Here is a 27,530-nt window from a genome sequence, read left to right as displayed (position 1 = left end):
AATTCTGGGCCATTGGAGGCGTTTGCTGGGCTGTAACTTCAAGAAAAGGATTCCTGATGCAGTCACAGAAGCTGTGGTCACCACTCGCTGGGAGAGTGCAGGACCGACCTCAATGACCCCACAGCCCTAGTCTCGCCAACAACACTTCTTGTGGACACAGACACAGCTGCCTGCACGTGGCCACTCCCTCATCACACTGACTTCGACCGCACTCCAACGTGGTCTAACTGAAGACAACACCTAAGTGCAATCATCAACTCCACTTTTTGCACCGCAGCCGTGGTCCCCGACTCTCCCTCGTCACTGCAGACTAGGGCTGCCAACTACAGCATTACTGGCACCAGGGCTCTGCAATGATGCCACGCAGTTGCCTGTAGTAAAGCCACGGACACCGCCTCATGTAGTGCATGACGACACCGCAGCCCCGGCACTGCGGAAGTCAGCTCTCCTGACTTCAACGAGTTCACTCTGCAAGGACTTACGGACTTCTGCACCGAAGTGCAGCATCGATACCTCGGGACTCCAGTGATGCCTCACAGCTACACTTCACTGCAAGGTCCTCGAGGCCCCTTCAACTCCCAGGTACTGTTTGCAGGTCTCCCCTGATGCTGTAGCTAGCCCTTGACTCCAGCGAGGTCAGACTGAACAGTAGGATTTATTGGCCACGATACCGCGATAGCCCTAGTCAGCGCTATCAACTTCAAGAAACTGTATTTTTGCTTTACTCTTAAATTCAAATCTACGCTTGTATATGTTGGATTCTTGTTGTTTTGGTCTTGTTTTAATTAGATAAATATTGGCTATTGTTCTAAACTAGTGTGAAATTCCTTTTGTAGTGTTTTCACTGTGTTACTGTGAGTGGTTTGTACAAATACTTTACACTTTGCCTCCGAGATAAGCCTGATTGCTCGTGCCAAGCTAGCCATGGGGTGAGCAGGTATTATCTTAGCTGTGTAATCCCCTTACCCTGACTAGAAGGAAGGGTCCCTACTTAGGGTGTATACCACTGCAAACTTTAGACCCCCCATTTCTAACAGCCATGCACAAATGTAATATGCACAAATTTGGGATAAAGTTCCTTTGGCATAGGGCTAAAATTTCATTCCATGCTTAGTATGCTTTTTCATTATATATTACACTTTTTTTGCAGTCCTGCAACAGAGCTCCAGCTGTCTGTTTCAGGTAGAATTTAATATAATACTGCACAGAGCCAGGTCTTGCTTATAGTTAGATGGCTTTTTTGTCAAAGTTCCCTGCTCTTTACTGGATGGCTTCTTCTCTACATTGTATTTGTCCCTGCCCTGAAGAAAAGCTTGTTTACTCTTGCTTTTGATAGGCTAGTGTGTAGCCTTCTACAGCTGTAATCATTAACAACTTTTTTCCTTACTTATTTAGCACTCGGCTGGAGTGAATGACTTGGTGTTCAGAGGCTTGCTCCCACTAACGCATCATATCCCCCACCCCCATCTAACACCTGATGCTCCTTCACAACACAAAAGGGGCAGAAAGGCAGATTTAGTGATGCCCTTGGCTCTCCCCTCCCACACTCCCAAAACGTTTTGCCAATGGGCCATGTGGTGGATGCCTCGCTGCGTTATCTAATGCTGCGTTTCTCCATAATGGTAGCTGCTATTGGCTTTGCCAAATTTTGGCATTACGAAAGACAATAGAGACAGCAATGTTATAAGTATTTATAACATTGTTTCCTATAGTTAAAGTTGCGTGTCACGCAAGTATTGCTTCGTAACTTCAGAACGTGTGACAATACAGAGCACTCTGTCATGCAATATGGCGGTCATATTGAGAGTATATAAACCAATATTTTCATACATTGATTTCTATACTTTTAACATTGCCAGTCAGTTACTAGCCGAGCCAATCAGGGAACTCGCTAAATATTGTCAAAGTGAGGCTGAATGACTTTGCCAATGCTTCTTGTCCCAGGTAATGATTGCATTTCACACCATTTTCCCTCAAATCTTCTGTAAGGGGGAGATCCTCCTTTCACAACAGGGATATGGCTAGAGGGATGTTTCAAGGAAAACTCATCTGTGTTCAGCACAGTCTCCTCTTCTAGTGGTCATTTTAATCTCTATTAGAAATGTAGCTTTGTCCATAGACGTGAGGAAAATCAGGACAAATGTTAAAATTCATTGCCAACCTGCATGATAAAAGCTGTAGGCCACACACTATTATACGCTGAGCACTGAGAATTCTAATTATTTACAAGAAGTGCAACATACGTAGGCATAAATGCTGACAACAATGCATGGAAGACAACCTGGAAAGCTCATGCCTGCATTCCACGCACTGTTGAGTATAATTTAGGGCCCAGAGTAAAAGACTTTTTCTTTTAGTTTATTACTTTAAAGGAAAACAAGTGACTTATGATATTATAATGCCATATGGAAAACCTGTTGACACTCTAAAACCACAGCAGAGTCCTTCACTGGAGCTGTCCTAACATAAGACTCCTATTAGCACCGCGAGGCCATTAATGGAAGAGTCCTGTTCGAATGCCAATGACATACCTTCTCACTCAGTTAAAACCCTTGGGATCACGCTGAACCAACACCTCACCCTGCACTCCAAGATCAGTATGGTGGTATCTTCTTGTTTCTTCACCCTTTGCACCATTAGAAAAATTTCCAGATTCTTTTTTCCCTCCGCCTGAAAACTTATTCTGATGGCAATGGTGTTATCTCGCCTTGACTACGGTAACATCCTGTACAACAGTGTTCCGGTCTATGCCCTTCGACGCCTTCAGTTTGTCCAGAACCAAGCCGCCCACCTCATCCATGGTCTCGCTAAATTGCACTGCGCCACCCCTTTACTACACAACTTGCATTGGCTGCCCATCAGAGAGCGGGCCCTCTTCAAACTTGGCTGCACCACGTTTCAAGCCCGAGCCGGAACTGCTCCAGCATTTATAAATTCTGAAAGCAAAAATGACACCCCGGTCAGACAACTCCGTTCCTCCACCCAGTCCCTCCTCTCCGTACCACGCTTCAGGAAAAAAAGGAGGGGAGGGGGGGGGGGGGGGGGGGGGGGGGGATGAGATTCGCTATACTTGGTGCCACCTTTTGGAATTCCCTTGCCCCCACCATTAGATCCATACCCTTGTACTCGACTTCTGCAAGGCGCTCAAAACTTATCTTTTCCTGCTAGCCTTTCCGTCTTAACCTCCTGCACCCCCTTCCTCTAGGTTCAACTGCATCCTCAGCGCCAAGAAACCGCTAGGTATATGTGCGCTTAATAAATGTTTTTAAATTCAAATTCAAATAAATACCTATAGCACATTAAGGTACAAGTACAGTACCATATATGTTTACCGTCTGCACAAAATGTTAATAGTATAGAATTAGATCAGGTATGTATCCTGAAGACAGGATGCAACATATCGCGTATCCACTTTACCATACCCCATTGTTGTTCCACCACTTTTTATGCCAGAGATGTAATCAAACATATGAAATCAGATGCCCGCTGTCTGACAACGCCATCAAATTAGAGATATCCAAGTTCTCGAGTGGTGGTAACTAACAACTATGCTGTAAAATGGACAACCCATCAAGTGTGTACTCAACAAGTGTCAGTCAAAGGTTGGACAATTAACAATTTCCCTAAAGACAGGACTGCACTCTGTTCAATATAAGTATAGTAATGGATAATCAATGATCAGAAGTATGAATATGGAGATCGTGTTCTCTCATTCTAGCGTTACATAGAGGTACTGCCTCCCAGATAGCCGAGCAAAGTCTGTTGTTGATCACCGATTTTTTTTAACCATGTTTTATTGATTTTCAAAGTAATCGCATCACATATCTTACATATTGGTGTCAGCTATGCATTGTTGCCTTCATGCAAGTTGGTTCTTCTAACAGTAACTTAAAACTATCCCTTTCCTCCCCTCTCCCCCCCCCCATGAGTTTCACTCGCTTTTTGCTAGCCCTCTATTCAGATAGTGTTTGCACTTCCCGAGCATCTCCATGTCCCCTGCTATTACGACTGCTCATATAAGCACAGTGAATGCTCTCGGCTGTCCCGTTCTCTATTCTGTCTGGCCTTGTCCTTCCCCTCTCCTGGCAGGCGTTGCGGGCAGTGATGCTTCTACCCTCTCCTCCTCATGTCCGTTGACTGCTAACTCTTCTACTAGTCGTTCCCACGCTCTGACCTGTCTATATTACCTATGCCTCATATAGACTCTCTGAGCAGTTGTCTTCATTCTGTCCGTGCCCATTTTCCAACTTCTTTTTCCATGTCCCTATTCCTGGTCTCCCTGGTATCTTCCAATTCCAAGCAATTTCCCTTTTGGCCAAAATGTTTGCCATGTCCTGAAATTTCCCCCTCATTTTAGTCTTAGCTGTGTGTGGGAACCACCCCAGTATGTAGTGCTCTGGTGTTTTGGGTATCTCTTTATCAATGACATCTCCCATTATCAGCCGTACCTATTCCCGGAATGCGCATAGTACAGGGCAATCCCGGGTCAGGCGCATTATATGTGCTTCCCGTTCTCTGCATCTAGGGCAGGCTGCTGTGTCCACTCCGAAATATCTAATTTGCATCGGTGTGAGGTACGCTCTATGGAGCACATGACAGTTTATCAGTTTGAACCCTGTGTTTCTAGATACTTTTGGGGTCCTTTCTACAATGGTCTCCGAGTCCGTCTCAGGGATCGGCCTTTCCAAGTCCTTCTCCCACTGCAAACTTAGTCACAGGGAAACGCCTTATAAAAGGCAAGAAACCATTTTTATCCTCCCTGCCAAGAGTGCTACATATCTACAGCCATCGAACGCTCTGGGCTCTGTGGTGCCTATGCTCCAGTGCTTCCACATGCTCAATGTGACAGCTATGCGCATAAGAAAGTGGCCTCCTGGCAGGTCATATTCAGCCTGTAACTCTTCGAAATGGAGCTGCTCAGAGTCGCTGTAGAGATCTCCCACTACCCTCCGTCCAGCCTCCACCCAGGCTTCTAGTCCCGCCCAACGCTCCCCCTCCCCCGGAAGGTGTTGAAGCACGACCAAAGGCAGGTCAGGAGAATAGGGTACTCCGCTACCCACTCGCCTCAGACACCTTGCCCAGAATCTCGTCACCACCTTGACTTCAGTTGTATCCCCCAGTGTTCCTTTGCACCTTTAATAATATTTCCGCTAGTGTCTGAGCTGATGGCGCAAAAGGGCACTGGGCTCTGTCCGGGTTCCTCTCAGTAGGGAGCTACTGGATTAACCAGCTCAATTGTGCTACTATGAAATATACCTCGAAGTCCGGGACTGCGAGTCCCCCCTCTGCTGTGGCACTGTTGTTGACAACCGATAAACGCACATGTGAGCAGATTCCATGCAAGATCTAGAGTACCTGAATGGAAAGTGGCTAGGTTCCCAAATACACACTGAATCACTGTGATGCAACAGCAGCTAGTTGGAGCTTTGATTTTAATACAGCCCAAGTAGTCTGCATGGGTATGTGGCTTGTGCTACATTCAATGTTGCCTTTGTGTAAAATAGGAACTCCTCCACCCATTCCTTCCTATATGTGCTTCGATCTGAGTAAGCAACATACACGAGCAGGCCATCAACTAGACCACAGAAATGTGTTCCAAAAACCCAATCTAGAAGTCGCAATGACCGGTTTTGATACCCCAAAGAAACACACATTGGCAATAAACTTTGGTATACTGGATGTGCTTCTCTTCTTCCGGAAGCGTAATCTTAGATTTAGGCATGAATAAAATGTACTGAACTACAGTTAAGCAAAACACAGAACCAATCGAAGTGATTCCTAGTAACCAATATGATGACCTACAGATGGATCTCTTGCGCCATGCCAGTACATAGACATGTATGACCAAGTGCTAACGTATGGAATACCTTATCAATCATAGAACAAAATCCTAAAGGAGACGCCTAAGCAATAAGGAGCAGATGTTAATGACGGAGTTTGACAGCCTAAATCTAGTATGGCCGCTCCAACACAAGTGTGGATACAGAAGGATTATGGTTGAAACTTGTGCGTATTTATTTTTACATTAAGAGCATCTTGCAGTAATTCACTCAACTTTGCTTGAGTCAAAGGTCATATGTGTAGGAGAGTAGGGTCTGCAATCCTATGATCACCCAGATTTTTTGCTTTTGTTTCACTGGTTTACGACTTTCTCTGGCTGTGGGCCTGCCAATCAGACCCACAGCCTGGCTGTTCTCTTTCTAAATTACAACATGTACCCTAGGTGCATTTACCAATAGGTACTGGGCCACCTTATCAGACCCTGTAACTCAGGGCGTAGGTGTACCCAGGGCCTACCAGGGGCTGAAGCATGTATTATGCCACCCCTGGCTGGCCTCCTAATTCTGACACAACTGGCTGCATGACAGCTGGGGCAAAGTCGTGTAATCACCCTTTGCTGTAGATATAGTATACCTATATCTAACCCTAAAAATGGACACACAGATTCCTATCAGTCACTCCTATGGCAGGCCTTAACAATCCTGAAGGCAGAGTGCTTGGAATCGTGTGAGATGGTGCTCTGGCATGAGCTGAGCCGGTCTGCAGCTTGCAGAACCAAGTCCTAATAGCTGTTCCATGATAACGCATACCATGTACTCTTAAGTGCATTATAATCCTCGCGGTTAAATGTTATCTCTGGTATTGCTTTATCAAAACATGTTGAGTAAGGTGTCATATGAATTGGAATACTAACCCCTCGCCAATTCTGGCGACGGGGTTAGCATTCCACCCTTCTAGAGGGACACGACATGTATGTAACTGTGAACCCCGGTTAAAGTTAAACGAAGCCTCAGCTCCACAAAATGGATGCTGCCACCACAGAAACGAGTCTGACCTCCTGCTGCTGGGAGTCCTTCCAGCGAGGAGAGCTTGGACAAAGGGTTTCCTGTCCGGGGCGGTGCTAGCACCATCCCAGACAGGGTTTTGTGTATCCTGGGTAGGCAGGGCTTTACAGGAAGGTGACTGCTGAGTGGCACCCCGGTGCTCACTACGCATAGGCCGGTCAGAACCAGTTCCAGGGGCACACCAGCCCCTGGCCTGGGGAAAGTCCGGCATGGGAGAGGGGTGTAACCACCCCCCTCCTAGTCCCACCCATAGGCAGGACCTAGTCACCGGGTCAGCCCCTTTCCTTAGTATAAAGATAGGAGCGGGCCCCCTGTTCAAATTAGATCATCTTTGGAATCAAGACACGACTTTCTACGAAAGGACTTCAAGATTTCTTCTTCAAGATTCTCCCTTGTGACTAAGGAGTAGTCACCCTGCATCCGCAGGCACCATCTTAAGAACACTGCGGTCTGCTGCAAGTCCTTCCTCCGGAATCCGACTGCCCAGCTCGACGAGAACCGGCTTCCCTGGCACATCTGACCTCTACTCACCTCTACAGCAAAGCTGAGAACCGTGAGTGCGAAGAGACCGAGGGACCGGCCATCTTCAAGACTGCACGACTTCTTTCCAGCACGACTGCCGAGGGATCCTCTGGTGAGTGCTTTGGGGTCCGAGAAGCCCCGACCCTGAGCAGCTCCAGCACCGAAGTACAGCCTCCCAGCATCTCCACGATCTGCGTGGGGCCCTTCTGCTTTTTGCTGCTCACCGCATTGTTTGGCTACTAGCCCGCTGGCTTGTGGCCTTCTTAACGATGCCCGACGACATCACTGCTGCTGGTCTGGTTGCTCCAGACTGGCCCTTGCTCCCTTCCAAAAGAGGAGCACCCCGGACCCTCCTGGTTCACTCAAGACGCCATTTTAGGTCCACCGCGTGGGCTTGAATTAGCCAAGGCTTTGTTGCCCAATCCTGGGTCCAGCGACGCCGACAGCTTCATCCATCGTGGGACAGCTCGCTCCTCCATCCTGGTCGCCGACAACGCCTCCTGGTCCGTGAGATCTGCAGAGCCCAGCGTCGCCCACCCACCTAGTCGAGGTGACTACCATCCGGTGCCCTCCTGGTGCCACCTGACTACTGGCTAGTAGTCACGAACTTGGTCCCCTCTGCTTTCAGGTGTCATCTATCTTCAAGATCCAGGCTTGGATCACTTCGAACTCTCTTCACTGGTCGCCTGCCAGCATCTTTCTTCCAGGCTCCTGGTCCGTCTACGAGGATTCCCGACGTCTTTTGAGACCTATGCAGCTGCAGCCCCTGGGCTAGGTAACTTCGGCATTTCGGTGCCCCAGCATAGCCTCACTATCCAAGGGTCAGAATCCACTTTCGTTTTCCTCCTACCAGGTCGGGTTCGCCCGAGAACACTAACTTTGTCTTTACTAGCTACCATAGACTTTGTCCCGCATCACGCGTGAGAGTGCACACTCTGCACCCGAGTCCCCTGGGCCTCCTAGAAGTAATCTAACGATTCTATAGTCAAGTCCTAGCGATTCCAAAGCCTATTAGTACTGTACTTACCTGCTAGTAATTTCGCATTCCACTTTCAGAGTATATGGTTTTCCGTGCCCCTCGGGCATTTGTATATACTGTGCTAACTTAAGTATTTTCGTAAGAGTTTTGTTTTGTGCTTAGTACCCTGTCCTCATAAAGAGTACAGGGCTGTTGTGATCTTAATAAATACACTGTTTATTTTCATGACACTTGTGTGGTGTCCTTTCACTTGGTGTTCAAGGGGTATATGTGTGGTATAACAGCTGGCTTAACACGCCCTCTCGAGTCTTTAGCCTTAGACTGCTCGTATCCACGCTACTAGGATAGCTGGTCTATAAGGTTGACTTACAACCAATCATCAATAAGGGTTGTTGTACTGATACATAGTGATCACTAGAATAGTGAGCACTGCATATCAGGCCACCTTCTCACAATATGTGTTACTAATAAAAATGGTACCATCCCACTAGAGCGTAACCTTTGATAGAAAATCATGATAAGCAGCTGACTACTAAGGACAACCTATCAAACCAGGAAATATATCCCATAAAATGCATAACAGTAGCAGTAGGTGTACTAACAGTAATATCATCTATGATATCAATTGAGACATAATGAAACATCTTAAGTGAGTGATGACCCACCGCCACACTCAACAGTGAATGGTAATAACTGGCCTATTACCCTTCCAGTCCGTCATCCTAGTCGCAGTCCTTACAATGTGAGTTTGTCCCCACCATGAGACAGGCTCATCTCCCTTTTTTTTGTTTACCCAAGGACCTTCTACAGTGTGAAGTGCACCTTTGTCCAACCTATACATGCTTCTCACACTCCTATCCAGGCTGATGTCCCTGCATCCCCGAAGTAGTTGAGTAGATGGATATCATTCGTAGTTGAATTGTACATAGATGCGGCTGCTGTTGGCAGATACCACTTGCAGTAGCTACAGGTGCCTCGAGACCCTAACGGATGAGTTGCCGCTCAATGAAGGTTTGACTGATATATATAAATCTCCTTGTGACTATGAGTAGAGTTCTTTTTTGGTGAATACAGGATCAATCTGTGTTTCCTCATCACTTTCACGGAACCGGGTAATAAGGAATTTGACGAATGCACTGTAGTAATAGAAGTGAGAATGTGCGATGATTAGCACACTTCCTCTAAAAAATTAAAAAGAGGCCATGTGAAAGCACCTTCTCCATCACATGCCCACGTGTCCATTGCAAGATACAAGGCAGCTACCACAGGAGGCTCATGTAGACCAGAGAAAAAATACAGAAGAGGAAGCCACAAGTAGCAAAAATGTGAGCTGCCCAGAGAACTCCAGATTTACCAAAAGACTGGGTGGATAAGACCAGTCTACCTTGTAAATGGGGAAGCCATGGTGGTTTCCTGGATCACCCTCAGTCTGATACGGTCCACTCCAAGGACGATATCCCAAAGGCAAAAAAATACACTGCATCGCCCGAAGCGGTCTCTTGTCTTTGGTCTTGAGGCCAACTGCGAGGAAGACCAGAATGTGCTTTTTCTCAATGTCCCCAAGAAACACAGTTTAAACCCTTTCAAACAAAGTCTGTAAGCTTTTTGCTCCACTACTGGCTGAAGAAATTCTGGCCTCAAGTTGGACCATTCCACTAGATGCGCCACGTCGAAGGCCCAACAGGACCAGGAATGCCACAGCAGACAAACCAGCCGAGTATCCACATTCTCCAGTCAGGGGTCCGGGTCTTAAATGAGCCCCCGTGCGGCAACCTCTCAAACCTGCTTTCCACATCACAAGCAGCCTTCTCTCCCTTACTCCTCCGCTGTGCAGTGACCTCACCCAGAGCTGTAAGGATTTCTTCCAGACCTCTAACCAATTCAGTACCTGCGTGCCTCCAGCTTCACCCTCCCCAGCCCCGCCAGGCTGGAGTAGCTGGGGGCGAAGGAGGAAAGGGGCGATTCAGCGCCACTCCTCCATGCCACGTTCGTGTCCTGCCCTTGCGCAGCGAGGCACCTGGCCCAGGGAGCCCTTTCCACTCTAGAGAAATGTCACCACGTGTGCCCCACTAACAAATGCCCGCAGGCTGCTTCCAGTAGGCTTCCTTCACTCAGTGGCCGCCATCTTGTTCAGCTCTTCCATTTCTCTGTAAACCCTACTCCCGGGGTACATTCACACAATAATGGTGCCAATCTTCACAATTAACAGACTATCTTCAACGTGTAGACTGGCCAGGCAGTCCAGAATCAGGAACAGCGGGTTGGGGGGGCACAAAGATGGTCACCCCCTGGCACGCCTCCATTTATTATACACTTAACACCAGGGTCTAGTCCGCAAGGGTTCATTTTGTTTATAAAAATGCCTAGGCGTTCCTATCAGCAGACCAGTCATAAAAGCAGCACTCTAATTTAACAGCTATTTTCGAAGCCTCAGGATAAACCGGTGATAAAACGAGGCCCCGTCTCAGGGCGCACAAGCAGGATGAAAGAAAATGGACGCCCCATCTCGGCCAGGGGCGCAGCCGCTCTGTCCTTACGCCGCACAATTGTTTTATCTGGCACACGAAAACAGCGGCGTCTCCAAGACAAGCAGAAAACAGTTTTAAAAAAGACATAATAATGCGAGCACACCGGTCCGTTCAGGCTGGAAACTGGGCCCTGCGCGCAGTGACAGCTGGCGTCGGGCCCTGGACGGCGCGCGCGCTCCATCCCTCTATTTTAGGGCCGGCCGGGATGTTTTGGCTGCCCCGAGTCAAACCCTATCCGATAATGACTTTCCGATTTGGTTGTTCTTGGCCCCCGCTGGCGAAAGCTTCATAAGGTTTTCTCTGTCTAATCTGACACACGGTGCGGCCTTACCGTCAGCGCGCAGAGTTTGCAAGTCAAAATATACAGCGGCATAGCGCCGAGAGCGCCAAGTGTTAATAGGCGGCGGTAATTACCGAGATGACCTCTGGGGAGAGAGGGGGCCCGTGATACTCAACGCCGACCTCGGCTGAGCACGAAGCGAAGCCACCAGGGAAGGCCAAGGGGGGCCGCAAGCACCGAGGCCGGTCAATCAAAAACAGAAAAATTTTCAGGATTGAAATTAATTTATTCTCAAGTGAAACGGTAAGAACATCAGCAAAAACGAGGGCAAAAGTAAACGCTGAAATGTTCTCCGTAAAAATAAACACGTTTAAGTCAGATTCAAATGTCCACAATTATAAAACTGACAAAATAAAGTTTTTTTTCCACAGTGAGTGTATGCGTCTCTCTCCCTCTGTAAGGATATATGTGTATGTATGTATGTATATATATATATAAAACACACACACACACACAGAGACATGCATTATGGATATCACTCATTGAAGAAAATACAAAGATTAGTGGCTACGTAAATACAAACCCGTCAGATGACTGAATTTCGCCATTTATGCTATGCAACGCACTCAATAACAAAAAGGCAACACAGGCTTCAAAAAATGGGCCTTTGATTTAGCGATGGCTGAAAAACATATCTGAACAGACACTGGTTGAAGAGAAAGTAATGCTATGGGTCTGAAGGGATTCTCAATGATCGGGGGACCTACAGGACTGGTGGCAAATATTGCAGAATTTCATTCAACCCAGGACCAATGTGGCTTATTCCACAAAGGCTACTGATGCCTAGAAAGATTCCTGTTGATACCTTATGAAACGCTTTGAACTATCAGATGCATACTTTAAAATAAAATACAACTATTAGTATTTTCAGAAGGTATACAGTGCATCGGTTGCAATCACAGAAAACATTCGACATTATTTTTCTTTCGAACAGCCAAGATCAATGAATAGCCATATTGATGATCCTTCTTGCTGAAAGTATCATAGTATCTTCGTGTGCCATATACAGGTTGATAATGCAGGGTCGCTGAATAGATCACTAATCGATTGTCTGTGATTTACAGCTAGGGCTCCAGATTTTATGGCAAGCATTTTGTGACATTTTTGTCTTATTGATCCATATTTATTTTGGAGAATTTTTACTAATATTTATTCATATTTATTTTTGGATTGGTTATAAAATTGAGCTAAAACAAGTATATTAACAGGGTCATTTAATCAATAAATGTATACTGATACTCTAATACCGGCAAGCTTCAATGCTGTGAATTCTCAAATGATAAATCAATAGATTCATAGGAAACACCTACATATTACAGTTTTTTAGTTTCAGTTTTTATAGTCTTTATTTCGAAGTTTTCCTTCATAAAAGACATAACATACATAAAAATTCACAGAAAAAAACAAGAGAATAATATTAGTCAAAAGCAAAAATTTAAAAAGAATAAACCTTAATATAAGCAAATAACCACTTAATACATTTTTTCCTTTAGCAGTTATCAACAAGAAACCATACCAACAATATCTGGAACAGTTTCCATTATACACAATGTTAGAACCAACGAATATAACAGGCAATATGTCCCAGAACATAATCAGTCAATTTCAGTTTCAAAATAATCTAGATAAATTAATAATGGACGCTATTTGCTAGCTTCTTTGATATACCTTGCACGGATTACCCAAGCCCATCCAAGAAATGTTGCCAAACCAATAGACACCCACTCAGCTGTATTAGTTCTTCGAATGTGTATTGCTTCTTTACACACCCGTGTTTTTGTTCGTTGACAGACTGGTTTGAGCCACTTCAGGCGGGGTGCGCGATAGGCATGACATTCGAATAAGAAATGGCTCTCAGTTTCGTTAACTTCTAAACAAAAGGGGCAATACATTTTCAGACTATTCTGCCATTTGTTAGTAAATTCCCTAATTGGTAAGGTGCCTACTCTGAATTGATGATAGAGTTTTCTATCTAGGCCTTTGGTGATGTTATCCCAATACGTCTCAAGTTGGGGAATTACTTTATAAAGCAAGAAGGAACTGGTAAGTGAAGAACCAGCTGAAAGTAAAATCATATCTTTTTTAACAACTGACCAGAACAACTGTTTAAACTCATTCTTTGAGGGAAAGGTTTGATTACCTGGATCTGACCAATGTAATGGTAGACCCATCTTAAGGAGGGTTGCTTTGATACTTTTGAACCAGGGTATATATCCTGAGCCAAAAGATAGTTGAACCTCCCGAAGCTCATTAGCAAACATTATCAATTCTGGGGTAGACCAAATTCTTCTCCATAAAGCAACCATTCTAAATAGGGCTTGATTTTTAAGAGAATGGCAGCCCATATCGAGCAATAGTGGGATTGTTGGGGTTGAGGGCGGTAAACCTACCAAGCTTCGGAAACATTTGTTCTGTAGTTTATCTAGTGGTGCAAGATCAGCATGACCCCATAGATCAGAGCCATAAAGAACTGCCGAACTAATTTTGGCTTTATAGATTTTCGAGGCAGGAAGTACTCTTTTCGTGAGGGAGCAACGCTGTTCCTTCACGAGACACCCTGATAACCTAGCTAGTTTGAGGCACATAGCCTCAATCTGTTCTCTCCACCGCAATCTATAATCAATAGATACGCCTAGGTAGGTCATTACCCATACTTGCTCTAAAGATACTTCGTTCATGGTAACATATCCCCTACGTGGTTTACATTTTGTAAATACCATAAACTTGGTTTTCGAGACATTGATCTCCAGATCATTTAAATTACAAAACTCCGTGAATTTATTAATGGCAGTTTGCAACCCCACCTGGGTTTTGGCCAGAATCAGGGTATCGTCGGCGAAGATTAAAAGTGGGAATTTAGTCCCTCCCAATACAGGGGCATCAGATGAAACAGACGAAAGGAACTCCACTACCTGATTAATGAAAAGGAGGAAAAGGGTTGGTGCCAAGACGCACCCTTGTCTAACTCCCCGCGTAACAGGGAATGACTCCGTTACTTGGCTTTGGGATCCCCATCTCACTCTCGCAAAATTATGATTATGTAACCTAATCGTTAAGTCTAATAAATCAGGAGGCATTCCCATTTTACTAAGTGCCAACCACATCTTATCTCTAGGGACCAGGTCGAACGCAGATTTTAAATCTACGAACGCAGCGTATAATGTACCTCCTCCTAGATGCACCGTCTTCCAGTAAATCATGGTGAATCTGACTACCTGGTCGATAGTGCTTGTGTTGGCTCTAAAGCCTGCCTGTAATGGGGACAAGATATTTTCTTCCCTCGCCCATGCCTGTATTCTGCCTAACAGCAATCTGGCCATTACTTTTTGTAGTGCGTCGATAAGGCTAATGGGGCGATAATTCGCCGCACTAGACTTATCTCCTTTCTTATGTACTGGGAGGATCTCTGCCCCTCTCCAAGATACCGGAATATCTGCTCCCAAAGCAATGGCATTAGCCAGGGCAGTGATATACGGGACCCAATTTTCCATATCATGTTTAAAAAGGTCTACTGGGACACAGTCCATCCCGGGTGCTTTGCCATTTTTACTTAATTGTATTGCTATCTCCGTCTCACGTTCACTAAAAACCACATGTCCGCCGTTCACCAACCGTGGAAGAATCAACATTCCCTCCTCGCTAGGATTATCATTTATTTGCTTACCACAAAACTGGGCTGAAAAAAACTCAACCCACGTATCCGCAGAGACATGGTTAGTTGGTGTTTGCTGATCACCACATCCTCCCCATTTAACTACCTGCCAGAATTTCAATTGATTACCTGATAGACTGGCCTCATAAAGGTCCTGCCAACGATTATCATCCCATATAGTTTTGGCAAGTTTTAGGGTTTTTCTGTACTCCGCCCTCGCAGCTTTAATTGTCTGAGTATCCCTAGTTTTAATTACAGATATCAGGTGATTACGCGCCTTCCTACAGCTCGCATCATACCATTTTGCCCCCAGATTACCTTTTTTTTTTTTTATGTTTAAGACCACCTTTAAACGTAAATTGGGTTTTTATTGTAGTAAATAATGATTCATGAATTGGGCCTACCTGATCAAGAATGCCCCTATTTGCCAGTATTAGCTCCAGCTTTTCAGTAGCCAATACGACATCTTTGGAGATCTTAGACAGAACTCTAGGGTCTTCCACAATCATATCCCAGCGAAGCCTACGACAATCGTTACTAAGGACTGCATTCGCTGTTGTATAGATATCAACATTTTGTTTTCTAACTATGTCCAGTTCCATTTTTAACGTGATTGACAAAGGGTTATGGTCACTTTCGGGACGTACGATTACTTTCATATCTACCAAAAGATTCCAGTACTCCATTTAAAATAAGCAGTAGTCAATACGACTGTTACTATAACCATTGTCGAAAGTGGGATTTCCTACAAGGTCAGACTTGGACCTCCCATTGGCTGCCCTCAGATTCCACTCTAGACATAGCCCAAGCCAATGTAGCACTGCCTCTGTAGCTTTAGTAACTGGTGGAAGAGTTAGGCTGGGAATGTTCCAAAGCTGGTCTGCTTCCTCATAGCAACCATCATCCATAGACAATATGGGCTCGATTGTACAGTTCAAGTCACCCAGTAACATTACACAATTGTCAATACCAATGTCATTTAACAGGAGTTCAAGATCATTCATCACTTCAGGGCATTTTCCCCCAGGTCTTCCCCTTGCATAAACATTGATCAAGAATAGATCCCGAGTTCCAGCCCTAGTCAATTTCAAACCCATGAGATCATCATTCGAAGTTGGTAACTCATATATCCTGACATTTAGCGATTGGCGAACCCAAATTACAAGCCCCCCAGACGGCCGTCCCCTTGGGCCTTTGTGAGCTGGTTTGTAAAAGTTCAAAAAGCCCACCCGGAAAAGTGCTTCCATTGACCAAGATTCTTGAAAAACCAAGACATCGTAATGCTCTACAAAAATCCCCCAGTCAATCTCGACCATTTTACCCCTTAGCCCTGCAATATTCCAGGACAGTACCTTTAAACAGTTTCCAGGCTCACATGGGGGATCAGTCGATAAAAGAACTGGTAGGTCTAATAATTCAACTCGACCTTCACACGACATATTAGACACAATAGAACACATACCCTCAGTATATTCTTCTACCATCGAAACAACAGGAGAATTGTGATTCAAGTGATCGTCCAAAATTTCCACCACATCAGTTCCTGGGGAGATGACATCTTCCACTAGCTCCCGTGTACAATTTAGAATTGAGGGTGAAATAACCTTTGTCAAACCTAGATGTCCCTGGTCATTAATCATTAATCCACTATCATGTCAATCTACTCCATCCAGCCAACTAAGTGGAGCAAATCGATTCGAGAGGTGAGGCCGGAACAAAGGATGGATGGACACATCAGGAAAGAAACAATCTCTTGAACCATTCCCAATAGGGAAATGATTGTGGTTTGGGACAGTATTAATTTTTGGGTAAAAATATTGTAATGATAGGGTCTGTACATCACCAATGCGACCAAATCTGGGCTCTCTGCAAATACGTTCAGCAACCCAAGGTTCTCTAAAACTAATAACAATGCAGTCACCCTCTAAATCTTTTTTACTATATCCAACCCACTCTACTCTTCTGACATTGAGTATAACTGCCTTCGTGGGGTGCGGTAGGGGTCGGTTCTTATTAAGCCAATAGTTGACTTTGTTACGTAATTAGTTATAAGATTCCTGTTTACCTACTTCCAAGGGAGCCACACCAGTTAAAATAACAGTATAGGGTAGTGATTCCGGAGGAAGGTTCACATTACGCTTAGTACTACCCGTTCCAGGCTTTTTATTGGCTGGATTAGTTTTAGGTACAGGCTTGGGGGTTTTAGGTATGGTACTGGGAACGGGAATGGAATTGTTTGCAGTAGAGGGTTTACTATTTCTATTTACTACAGAAACCTGGGTATGTCCAGAATTAGTTGCTTGATTAGAAGCACTTGGGGCAATTGATGGCCCAGTCGATTTTCTTATGACCCCATCAGTTGCGTCCTTAACTTGCTCAGGGGGAATTACTTGTGGCACTACCAAGACAGAGCGGTGTAATAAATTATTTGAAATGGACATATTTTCTTTAATTAATGTTTCCATTAGGTCCATTTTATCATTTAGGAGCCTTGTTCTTTCAAAGATAGGTAGTAGCAATGATTTGACCAGAAACTCAATTTTCCCCAATAAGGTGGCTTCAATGCCACAATCAGCAGCGTTAATGCTCCCTGGGGGTTCTAAAAATCTCGATGGCAAAGAGGGTTGAGGAATGACAGCAGGGGTTGGGCTTTTCGGATGCGGAGTACCCTCACTATGGATAGAATCCTCTCTTTTCCTTTTGCTCATTTTACAAGCGGACTGGTTCTCCAATGACTTTGGGAGAGTATTAATAACAGAACCAAGTGTATTGTCAGGGGGCTGGTTTACTAGTTCGCTAGGCTTATGCACAGGAGAATGTCTGATGGAATTACTTCCCAACGAATTGTCAGACACTGAGTCAAGGTCCCCAGTATCTTCTACCAATACGACATCCTGATTAAGTGTGGTTGAAATAACATCTCTAGCATTTAAACCAACATCTGTCAGGTCAGTTAATGGGACCGGGGAACGGGCATTATGGATCGGTCCTAGTGAGGAACGCTTACCAGTCACCAAGTCCAGCGATAGGCGCTTTTCAACCAGGGCGATTTCTTTTTCCAAAACGCGAGTAGTGCGCTGGAAGAATTGATCTATGGTGCCAGTAAAAACCCCATTGGAAGTAGACATCTGCACTTCCCTAACTTTACCAGAGCGAAGAGGCATATTAAAAGGTGTGGGAGCAAGTAGAATAATATACAAATATTAAAAAACAAGAATAAGAGATATACCAAAAATAATTGGAATATCATAAAATACCCAAGATCACAATGAAAATCGTCAACAAAACAGTTCAATTAATAACCTCAGGAATCAATTAAAAACAAAAAAGAATAAGGAACCAGAATCCAAAAATAAAAATGTAAAGGGAGTAGCCCTGCCCGGCCTCGATCGGCCTCGGACGGCCGCTGACGGCCCCGCCCTTATCCCGGGCTTCTCCCGCGCGCTCTCCCGCGCTGCGGGAGTACTAATGGCCGATATAGATTAAACACACAAGAGGTGGAAGGGTAGGAGGGGTCGGGGAGAGCGGCCCAGGTGTTCACAATCAGGGCTGGCGGGCGCTCCTGGGAATTGCAGTCCCAGTTGAAGCACACGCACTCGCTCGCAGCCCCAGGGAGTCACTGTCTTCGCCGTTCCCTCCACAAACCTTCAGCTGCAACAAAGTATCTCTGGCGACGCGGGACCCGCGAAGCGGGTTCCGCGAGAAATAAAGTTAAAAGCGGTCAATCCCTGACGGAAAGTCTCAAATCAGCAAAGCGTCCCACACGCCGTCACAAGGGAAAGTGCTTAAGAATCCTCAGTGGAAGGGTAGGAGGGGTCGGGGAGAGCGGCCCAGGTGTTCACAATCAGGGCTGGCGGGCGCTCCTGGGAATTGCAGTCCCAGTTGAAGCACACGCACTCGCTCGCAGCCCCAGGGAGTCACTGTCTTCGCCGTTCCCTCCACAAACCTTCAGCTGCAACAAAGTATCTCTGGCGACGCGGGACCCGCGAAGCGGGTTCCGCGAGAAATAAAGTTAAAAGCGGTCAATCCCTGACGGAAAGTCTCAAATCAGCAAAGCGTCCCTACATATTACAATAATGCCTGTACACATCACCAGTGGCGGCCGCTACTTAACAGGCGCGGCAGGTGGGGAGGCTAAACGGGAAAAAAAAAAAGTACTTACCTGCACGCAGGCTGGCCGCTTCCTCTCAGTCCTCTTCAGCTCTGTGGTGGAGTCCAGGAGCAGGAAGGAAGCAGGAACAAGGAAGCCCCCAGGCTCCCAGTCTCTCCCAGCCAATCACAACACTGTCTTCCAGCAGCACTGTGATTGGTCTGAGCGCCGTGGTTTGGCGCTCAGAGAGGGACTAGGGGCATATGCATGTTCTCCGCCCAGGCTGTAATGCAGCCTTGTTGGAGAACATTCAAAATGCGCATGAATGTTTGGCTGGCCAGAGACAGCCAGCCAAACATTTGTGCACACTTCAGAGAGTGCCACCAGTGTTCCGGTGATGTGCAGCCCAGCCCCCAACCAGGCAAGACACAGATGGAAAAATGAAATGATAATGTCTGTTATTACCATTATAGTTTTCCTTTTGTCAACTGCTCAAAGAGCAGTGGGGCGCCGCTCTGCAACCTTAGCAGAAGAGCCGCCACTGCACATCACAGCTGTTTAAGCCACCATAAGAATCTGTCTCTCTTTCTGTTTTTATCCACATTTAAAAATAAATACAGATAGACAGGAACACAGATGGTTTTCAGTCTGTCTTAGCAGTAAAAAAAAATAAATACAAAAATCAGTAAAAACGGAACACTGAGAGCCTTTCTATACAACCTATGAACTACTGAGTGACCAGCCCAGCTGGCTGGTCTTCCTGCTCCAGTCTTCGTCATTTCAGCAGCAGCACAGGAGTGTCATCTGCGGCCGCACTTCCACTATGGTGCAGCAGCGCTGCCACCTCCCCACTGAGAGCCAGCGGGTAAACAGGGAAAAATAAAATGACAATAAAACCATTTTATTTTTCTTTCCCCACGAAAGTTGGCCAAGTGGGGGTGGAGCAATAATGACCGCAGGGGAGTAGTGTACACTAAGTGCGCATGACGTTTTGTCCAGCTGTCTAAGGCCGGCCATACCGCCATGCGCACTTACATCTCTCTCCACCCGTGCTGTGCTGCACATCCAGGAGCAGAGGCACAGGATCTTAGGACCCGACCAAGCGTCATACTAGCCCGCTCCGGCCAATCACCGCGCTGCTCTCATGCTAGTAAATATAATTTCAAGCACGAGTGCAGCGGCTTGATTAGTGCCTTGGAGCCTGCGCAGCGTGCACCAGCCTGAGGGAATCACAGTATAACAAGGGTTTATGCCGTTCGGCAAACGTTGGCCATGCAGTTCAGCCCCAGCAGAGTCAAACCCCTTTCTTAGCCAATATTCGTGTCAATTTAAGTTTGAATTCACAGATATATCCGAACAAGGATCGTATACTTGACGAGATTAAAAAACTTGTTTGACTGTAAAAAGTCGAAGCCAGGATCGAACAAAGTTTACATCTTACAGACAAATTTTGAATGCACTTTTTGATAGCATCTTCAAGGTGAATGAATGGTATGTCTTCAGCCAGCTTTGTTGCATCTGCATTCCACGGTGAAGTTCAACCAGGGTGCAGCTGGGGCACATCCTCTATTTGAAATTGCTGACCTACTATACAATGCTCTCAGAAACTGGAATGCAAAGAGCTGGCTCCTGAGTGGCTGAACGCTATTCTTGGAACAGTTCCTTCACTACTTCCATTCCACACTTTAATTTCCTCTTTTTTTGCCAGTAACGTGCGGACTATCTTAGGTTTTGCTTTCCACATCATAACGTTAATGACAATCTCTTTCCACTGCCCTTTCATCCATCTCAATTACACCAACTCCTAGCTACTACCAGTAGATCTGTATAATGCAAACGATACGCAAGTGGCAAAGGTAATTTGAGGCCAAGGCTATGCAGTATAGGAATTTCTAGTAAGAGGTGTCCATGCACAGCAAATCGAGGAGTCTCTCTCTCGCCATCAGTTCGAGGTTCATGCCGTCTACCTGCAACACGTGTACCAGCTCAGCACAATGATTGACCAAGAGCTCTATATGTCGCCCCTGTATTCGGCTCTTGTGGAATATGGGTTAATTCACATTTAGTTGGATTACAAAGGCAATTCCTTGCTTTTTCCCTCCTTGAAGACTAACAGCGTTAGTGGTCTGGTTTTTGCCTGCCTTGATTATCTGAACAGGGACTAGTTAGGCCTTGCACTCTAAATACTATGAGAATTGTAGCTACTTTAGACATGGTAGTCTGAAAACTATTAGGGCAGCAAGGAAGAAACCATTTTACTTTACTCCCCTTTCTCTTCAATTGTACCAATTTGTACTCCCCTTTCTCTTCAATTGTACCAATTGTATCTATTTTCAGACCAGAATTTTCAGTGCTACAGGCTCAGAAGAACTTTGTGTTCATCTAAAGCTTGTCTTGTCTTCAGCAGATCCTCGTATTCAGGAACTCTTGTGCCAGAAGACACTCTTATGTTCTAGCCCTAACCTCTGGAAGAATAATCTTCCATTTAAATCTATGATTTTTTTATTTTTTACAAAAAGTGCCCTAAGAACTTGTGGTATCCAACTTCAGCTCTAAGGTTGGTCTCTTTACCGCACCAGGCATCAGACACCATTTTTCTGTAAACATATTGGAGAACCCATTCCTTCTTCAAAGGTGTTTCTACATGCACAAAGGGTATGACAAAAGAAATCTCTACAGCCACTGTCTGACCGCTAGGTTTAGGATCCTGTGCAGAGGATTACGCCTATTCCTATTCAATCAGGCTTTATCCATTGTAGCCACTCATACACTCGTCATGTACGCTGCAGACATCTCCTATCCATCTGTAGAGCCTCTTGAGCCAACACTATTTAGGGATTAAGAACAAAATGAGACCAATTAACTACAAATTTAAGTCTTTGATGTTAACTAGGCGCACAATGATCTCCATCAAGATTTGGACAGTTTCTTGTCCCAATGTGGGGACAATTTTTGTCTGTCCATATTTGTTTCCTAATAAAACTTGACATTTGTCCCTTATACAATGTCTTGTGGAATGAGCTACAGAGAAAAAATGTAGCGCATCCTGTAATGACTAGCACATGTGACTACCCGTCTGTGTTAGGGACTTTTTAAAAGGGTATCTTGAAAGAAAATGGGCTCTGGGTGTCTATCAAGATGGCATAATAACTTCCGTGAACTAATTGTATTGTATTGTATTGTATTGTATATTGGATTTATATAGCGCTTATCACCCAGGGGTCTCTAAGCGCTTGCCTTGGGAACCCGTCCTGGCTTTTCCCTGTGAGATAGCCCCTACAGGGCATCCCCAAGGTGAAAGCCAGGCATCCCGCCGCGGGGGGCCGTTGTGGAGATTAAGCAAGCCTAATGCCCAGAGTTGCAGAGTGTGAACCCATGATTAGGTCAGGAACCGAAGCGAGAATTATCGAGTCCATGGACATTTGAGCTCAAGACCCTGCCGCGTCGGGAATTGAACCCTGGTCCCGGGTCTGACCTCTGCTTCAGGGTCTGCCTGCTCTAACCAGTGAGCCACACTTCTCACAAGAAAGGCAGCCCGGCACTATTGCTTATATAGTTTACAGAGCACAGGGCACGAAAGCACTGCGCTTAGGAACAAGCCCATTTGCAACATAAACATAGGTCTATCTGGATGATGTGATATTTGCTCAAAATGTGTCTTCTGTATATAGACATCCATTGGTCTGTTGTGTCATACATGGTTTCTTTTCCACTCACTACAGTATGGGGCAGTGGGTCAGCCCACTCTAACCATTAGCTAATATGGCTGTGAGTGACAGCATCTGCAGTTTCACAAAATGCACATCCCCACACAATGTACTTGTTCCTTCAGTGCCAGGGAACACTATGCTAAAGCATGCGGTTTGAAAGTTTTTGTTATCTGTAATATTCCTTGATGCTTCTTTTAATTTGCAGTAGTCTGCTACTTATACAGATCCTGCAATCACTGTATCCAATTTATCAGCCTTTAACCCAACTTAACCAAGAAAAGTTGCTTGTTTTTCTTTTGTAAGCAAAGCAGGTTGATATACACCAAAAGCGATGCAGATGGCGTGACAAGATTTGTACAAATAAATAAAATCCCCTGATTGCACATCATTAAATAACATAACATGCCCTAAGAAATCCTACTATCCCCATAGTCATCTCATTGATAATGTTAATAGTCTCATCACGTGTCATGTCGTCTGTAAGATCAGTTATGCCCTTTCTGATGTGATCTGTCAGACTGTGGGAGAGGTCATATGACGTAAAACCCGAAAGGTCCGACTATCTTATGTAGGCTCTGCCTTCACCCTGGCTAATGGAGGTCACCACCTTCCCCCTCTCAAACAATGGAAGTCGCCATCTCCCCCATTTATGCTGAATCATTGTCCTGTCTGCCATTAAACGCAGATGTCACTTGACTATATCTTTCTAAGAACTCTGAAAGTGTCAAGTCATTTGATTGATGACACAGATACAAACCTCAATTCGAGAGTTGTCTGGGTAAATTGTCTACTTTCCATCAAGTCAAAGTTAATTAAGAGAACATACAGACGTGTAGCAAAACAGTTTAGTCATCCTTTAACCTTATATGCTCAGAAGGAAACATCTGGGATGCATACATTGATCCACATAATCTATGCCAAACATTCTTAAACTTATGTCAGAAAATTCGAATTTCTGATAAGATTTAGTATATAAGGACGACTACTTGACCACTTATCAGGAGAGGTTCTTCGCCTAGATTACTGCCTGAGATTCTGCCAGAGATGGTCTCACCTGCTCTACTGCCAGTACACTCTCCTGAAGATCATACCACTGAGTCCCAGCGGAAGAATGACTGACTGCTACTGCAGCGTGTTTGCCCTTTATGGTAAACACTGTCTTCGCGCCTCCGCTGCTAAAGACAGTCTTTGCTGTCAACAAGGTATGCAGCGCATCTCTTCTCCCTAAGAAACTATAGACTGCAAATTGCTTTGCCTTCCATGCCATTACTATAGGACATAGAAGTAAACGTTAGGTTCTAGATGACATTTTAAATGACATTTTAACAAAGTTAGAGATGTTAATTTTATTCTCGCTATTTAGAATGTGCCTTTTTGTTGTTTTTATAATATTATGTGAATTTGTTTGAGATGTATCGAGAAACAGATTGTTCCTGTAGTAAAAAGTACTGTTAACTTAAGTGCATTCTTCTCAGCACAGAGTGTGAGATACGGTGAATAACAAAATAAGGTTTGTTGCTGTTTCCACGGTGTCCCGGATACCGTTATGGGTTTGTTAGTAAGAAAAAAGCAATGTTTCTATGTTCAATACACACTAAATAGTGTTTTTTGGGGCTACAATAATCTGTTCACATTCATTGCTGATGTATTGAACGTAGTTCACCCGTGGGTGGGAAAGCACACCTTGTAGAGTTACACCAAAGTCGTAACTTACGCAACATATATGCATAAATAAGAGTCATGGTTTTGCATGGCTGGTGTACAAATTGGGGGACTGTTGTGCTAACCACTTGGGAATTTCAGGGCTTTTTGTTTTATTGGTTTTAATTCTTACCCATACATGTACGTTTGACTGTGTTTTCGAGTAAAGTACAATGGTTTCTTTAAAATATGTTAATATGGCAAGAGTAAAAGAAGCTATAACTTTACATAAACAGTTTTATTCCCCAATATCCTATAACAATGCAAGCGAAACTGTGAAATAACATCTGAAACAACTGAACAATTGTACTAAAAACACAAATTCACAAATTGATTACTGCAGTTTAAATGTCAACGGTCATGTTATAACCACAGTACAGTGTAACTAACTTGAGAAAATACTGCTTCACACATCAACTATTACATTCTTGAATCAAAAGAAAACATTTGGGCAATATTCACAAGGCCTTTTACTGTAAGTTTATCTTGCTGCCCAATTGAAGTATTTGTGCTCTATTGTACATGAAATACAGCAAGCCATATATTGTTGGTACATAGCTGCTGAGTACATTATTCTATTTATTATTATTATTGTTGGGGAGGGACTGCATGACCAAAGCCATCTACACACTGACACATGGTAATAAACAGAACAATACACTGTGGGTACACACGTACGTACACACACGTACGTACACACACAAAATAAGGAAACTTGGGTATGCATAGAGAAAACTGCGCATAGTTATCACCAACGTTCACACTAAAGAGGATAGTAGAGTTGAAACCATGCAAGGTTCTGCAATAGCAGTGTATGACTGAATCAATAATCTTGGGGTTTTGGTCTAGGAATGAATTACAAAAGGTGTAAAAGTAGTTATGAATTAGCAGTGAATAATTGGTAAGATCTTCATGAACAAAAACCCAAGCGGACCGTACACATGACACATGTAGAGACTAGTCAGAAGAGCATATATATGGAACATGTCAAATATACGAGCGCATCATACAAGATTATCCAGCACAGTTATCAACTTAATCCTACACATATACACCAATGTAAGTATAACGTATTGACACAGATGCTAAATTGCCCAAGACTTTTGCTAACTGAAGCACTAATATAAGTTTGCATTTGAAAATGTATGCAAATCACGATTACACAACACTATAAGCCCCAACATGTTACATCACATTAACAGCGAAGAGCATCAGCACACACAGAATCAGCAATGCATAATATGTTTAAATTCTACAGATACTCCCAAAAATAATATTTCTTTGATTCTACGTTTCCTGGAGGGCAGATTAAGAGTGCGCACTAGACAAAGAGGCCAGGGAAAGCCACCAGAGCAGTACTATTAACTGGTTTCCTACCTCCTTCATTGCAGTCTCCCCGATTTTGTCGGAGTGCTTTCGGATACTCTCCAGAAAGTCTTTGAGGTCAGACATAGAAATGTCCTTGATCTCTTCTCGCAGCTTTGGAATGTTATCCACCATGATCTTGCAGAAGCGGTAATGGCTGACCTGCGGCAGGTGCGTTTGCTCCAGGTGCTCCAAGGATTTCAAGGCAGGGTAATATCTGGAAGCAAAGGTTTGTTGATTGGAGTCATGAGAACAATCATACAATATTTAACAAGCTTTATTCCACAATATTCCTGCACTTACTTACAAATGCTTCTTGGCAAGTAATCTTGTTTGCTTATGCAAAGAAACAATTCCATCCACTTCTTCCACAGCAGGAGCCTTTGACACCCAATCCCAAATTTCTTTTAGTGAATTAGCTTCTTGTACTATCTTATTTATTAGCCTCAGTGACCAGCAATCTAAAAGACACCTAAACAGGCAAACATATGGAGTTTGCCACCGAATAGAACAGAATTACTGAGAGGACTACACAACGTATAGCACTCCTGCATAAGATTCCCAGAGATCCTTCACAGTAGAAAAATTCCTTTCTACAGCACAAATCGCTGAAATAGAAATATCTGGTGTCGATTCCTTTCCAAATAATTCACCTTCAGACTTGATATAAACTGCTACACATAAAACTAGCAGTCAACTCTAAAGACTACCCATTGCAACAGACATTCTTGAAACAGCCTAAGGATTTACACATATTTGTAGAAGAGAATAGTACTTTCAATAGGGCTTTTGTTTTATAAAAATACAAAAAAGAATAACAAAGAAAGAAAAGTGAAGTTTGGTATGCAAAAGGTTTATGGCTCAAAGTCACCAAACACGCTATTGTAGAAAAAACATTGAGGGTTTGGGATTTTAAAGCAAACATGGGGATATCTAAAATATCAGCTTGGAGTTTCTAAGTGGTATCGGTTCCACAAGCATTTAACTACCGTGTAGGACACCTTACGACAACTCTTAAATACAACAGTAAGAGCAAAGATCTACAAGCAAATCTGCTCAAACTTAAAACTGGGCTCCAAAAAGCAGGGCAACCAGAGACTTCAGAGGCAACCATAACCTCTAACGAAATGGCACGTTTGCCAAAAACGCTTCTTAATTGTATAAGACCTCAGTGGACAGAGCAGCATGTTCATGTTCAATGACATTCCAAGATATTTCACTTTTGATAGTCTGAAATGTACTTACCAAAGACAAAATGGACATCTATCTCTCTTCCCCCACATGCCACAACAACCAGCCTTTAAATACTGCTTGACATGTCTGCTGGGGTTTTACATACAACATTTGGGGCACACTTCAAAGGAGGGAAACAGGTTTCCAAAGCAATTCTTGTGTATTATACATTGTCTGGTTTCTGGAATACCCTGTGTTCTACCAGACTGCTGTCTCTGGGTTTATTGAGGGAACTGATTCAAACTGAACTTTGATGTAGGACGACACTAGGATTACAGTAGTACACTACACACACACACAAAAGCCCTCAGAGGCCAAGTTTAGAGTGACAGAAGACCATCTTGAAAATGCCTAAAGTGGGTAGGGTTGGAGGTAGATGAGAAAAGGAAAGGACTGGAAATGTTGCATGTTACCTGAGAAGAGCCTTGAAAGACTGGAACTGCTCTCTCCTGTACCTAGGATGAAGAAGTTGACTGCAAGTGTCTTAAGGGTGACCTCCTCTAAAGCTACAGGTTCCCAAGAGCTAAAAGATGCATCTTCGTGGATCTGCCCAGCTGATCAGTGG

The 27,530-nt window shown here is 44.4% G+C and overlaps 1 protein-coding gene across 1 annotated transcript in view; it reads right to left on the bottom strand.

Annotated features, from left to right (window-relative positions):
* EXOC6B (exocyst complex component 6B) overlaps positions 1–27,530 on the bottom strand; it is a 1,740,488-nt gene that overhangs the window by 1,480,185 nt on the left and 232,773 nt on the right. The window contains exon 6 of the mRNA XM_086960104.1: positions 25,745–25,949. Coding sequence (XP_086816230.1) covers positions 25,745–25,949 — 205 coding nt within the window. The remainder of the gene's footprint in view (positions 1–25,744; positions 25,950–27,530) is intronic.

This window comes from Lissotriton vulgaris, chromosome 3_1, assembly GCF_964263255.1.
Source record: "Lissotriton vulgaris chromosome 3_1, aLisVul1.2, whole genome shotgun sequence".
NCBI classification, from domain to species: Eukaryota; Metazoa; Chordata; class Amphibia; order Caudata; family Salamandridae; genus Lissotriton; species Lissotriton vulgaris.
The sequence above is the reverse complement of the archived record's forward strand: the minus strand, read 5'-3'. Positions and strand labels throughout refer to the sequence as shown.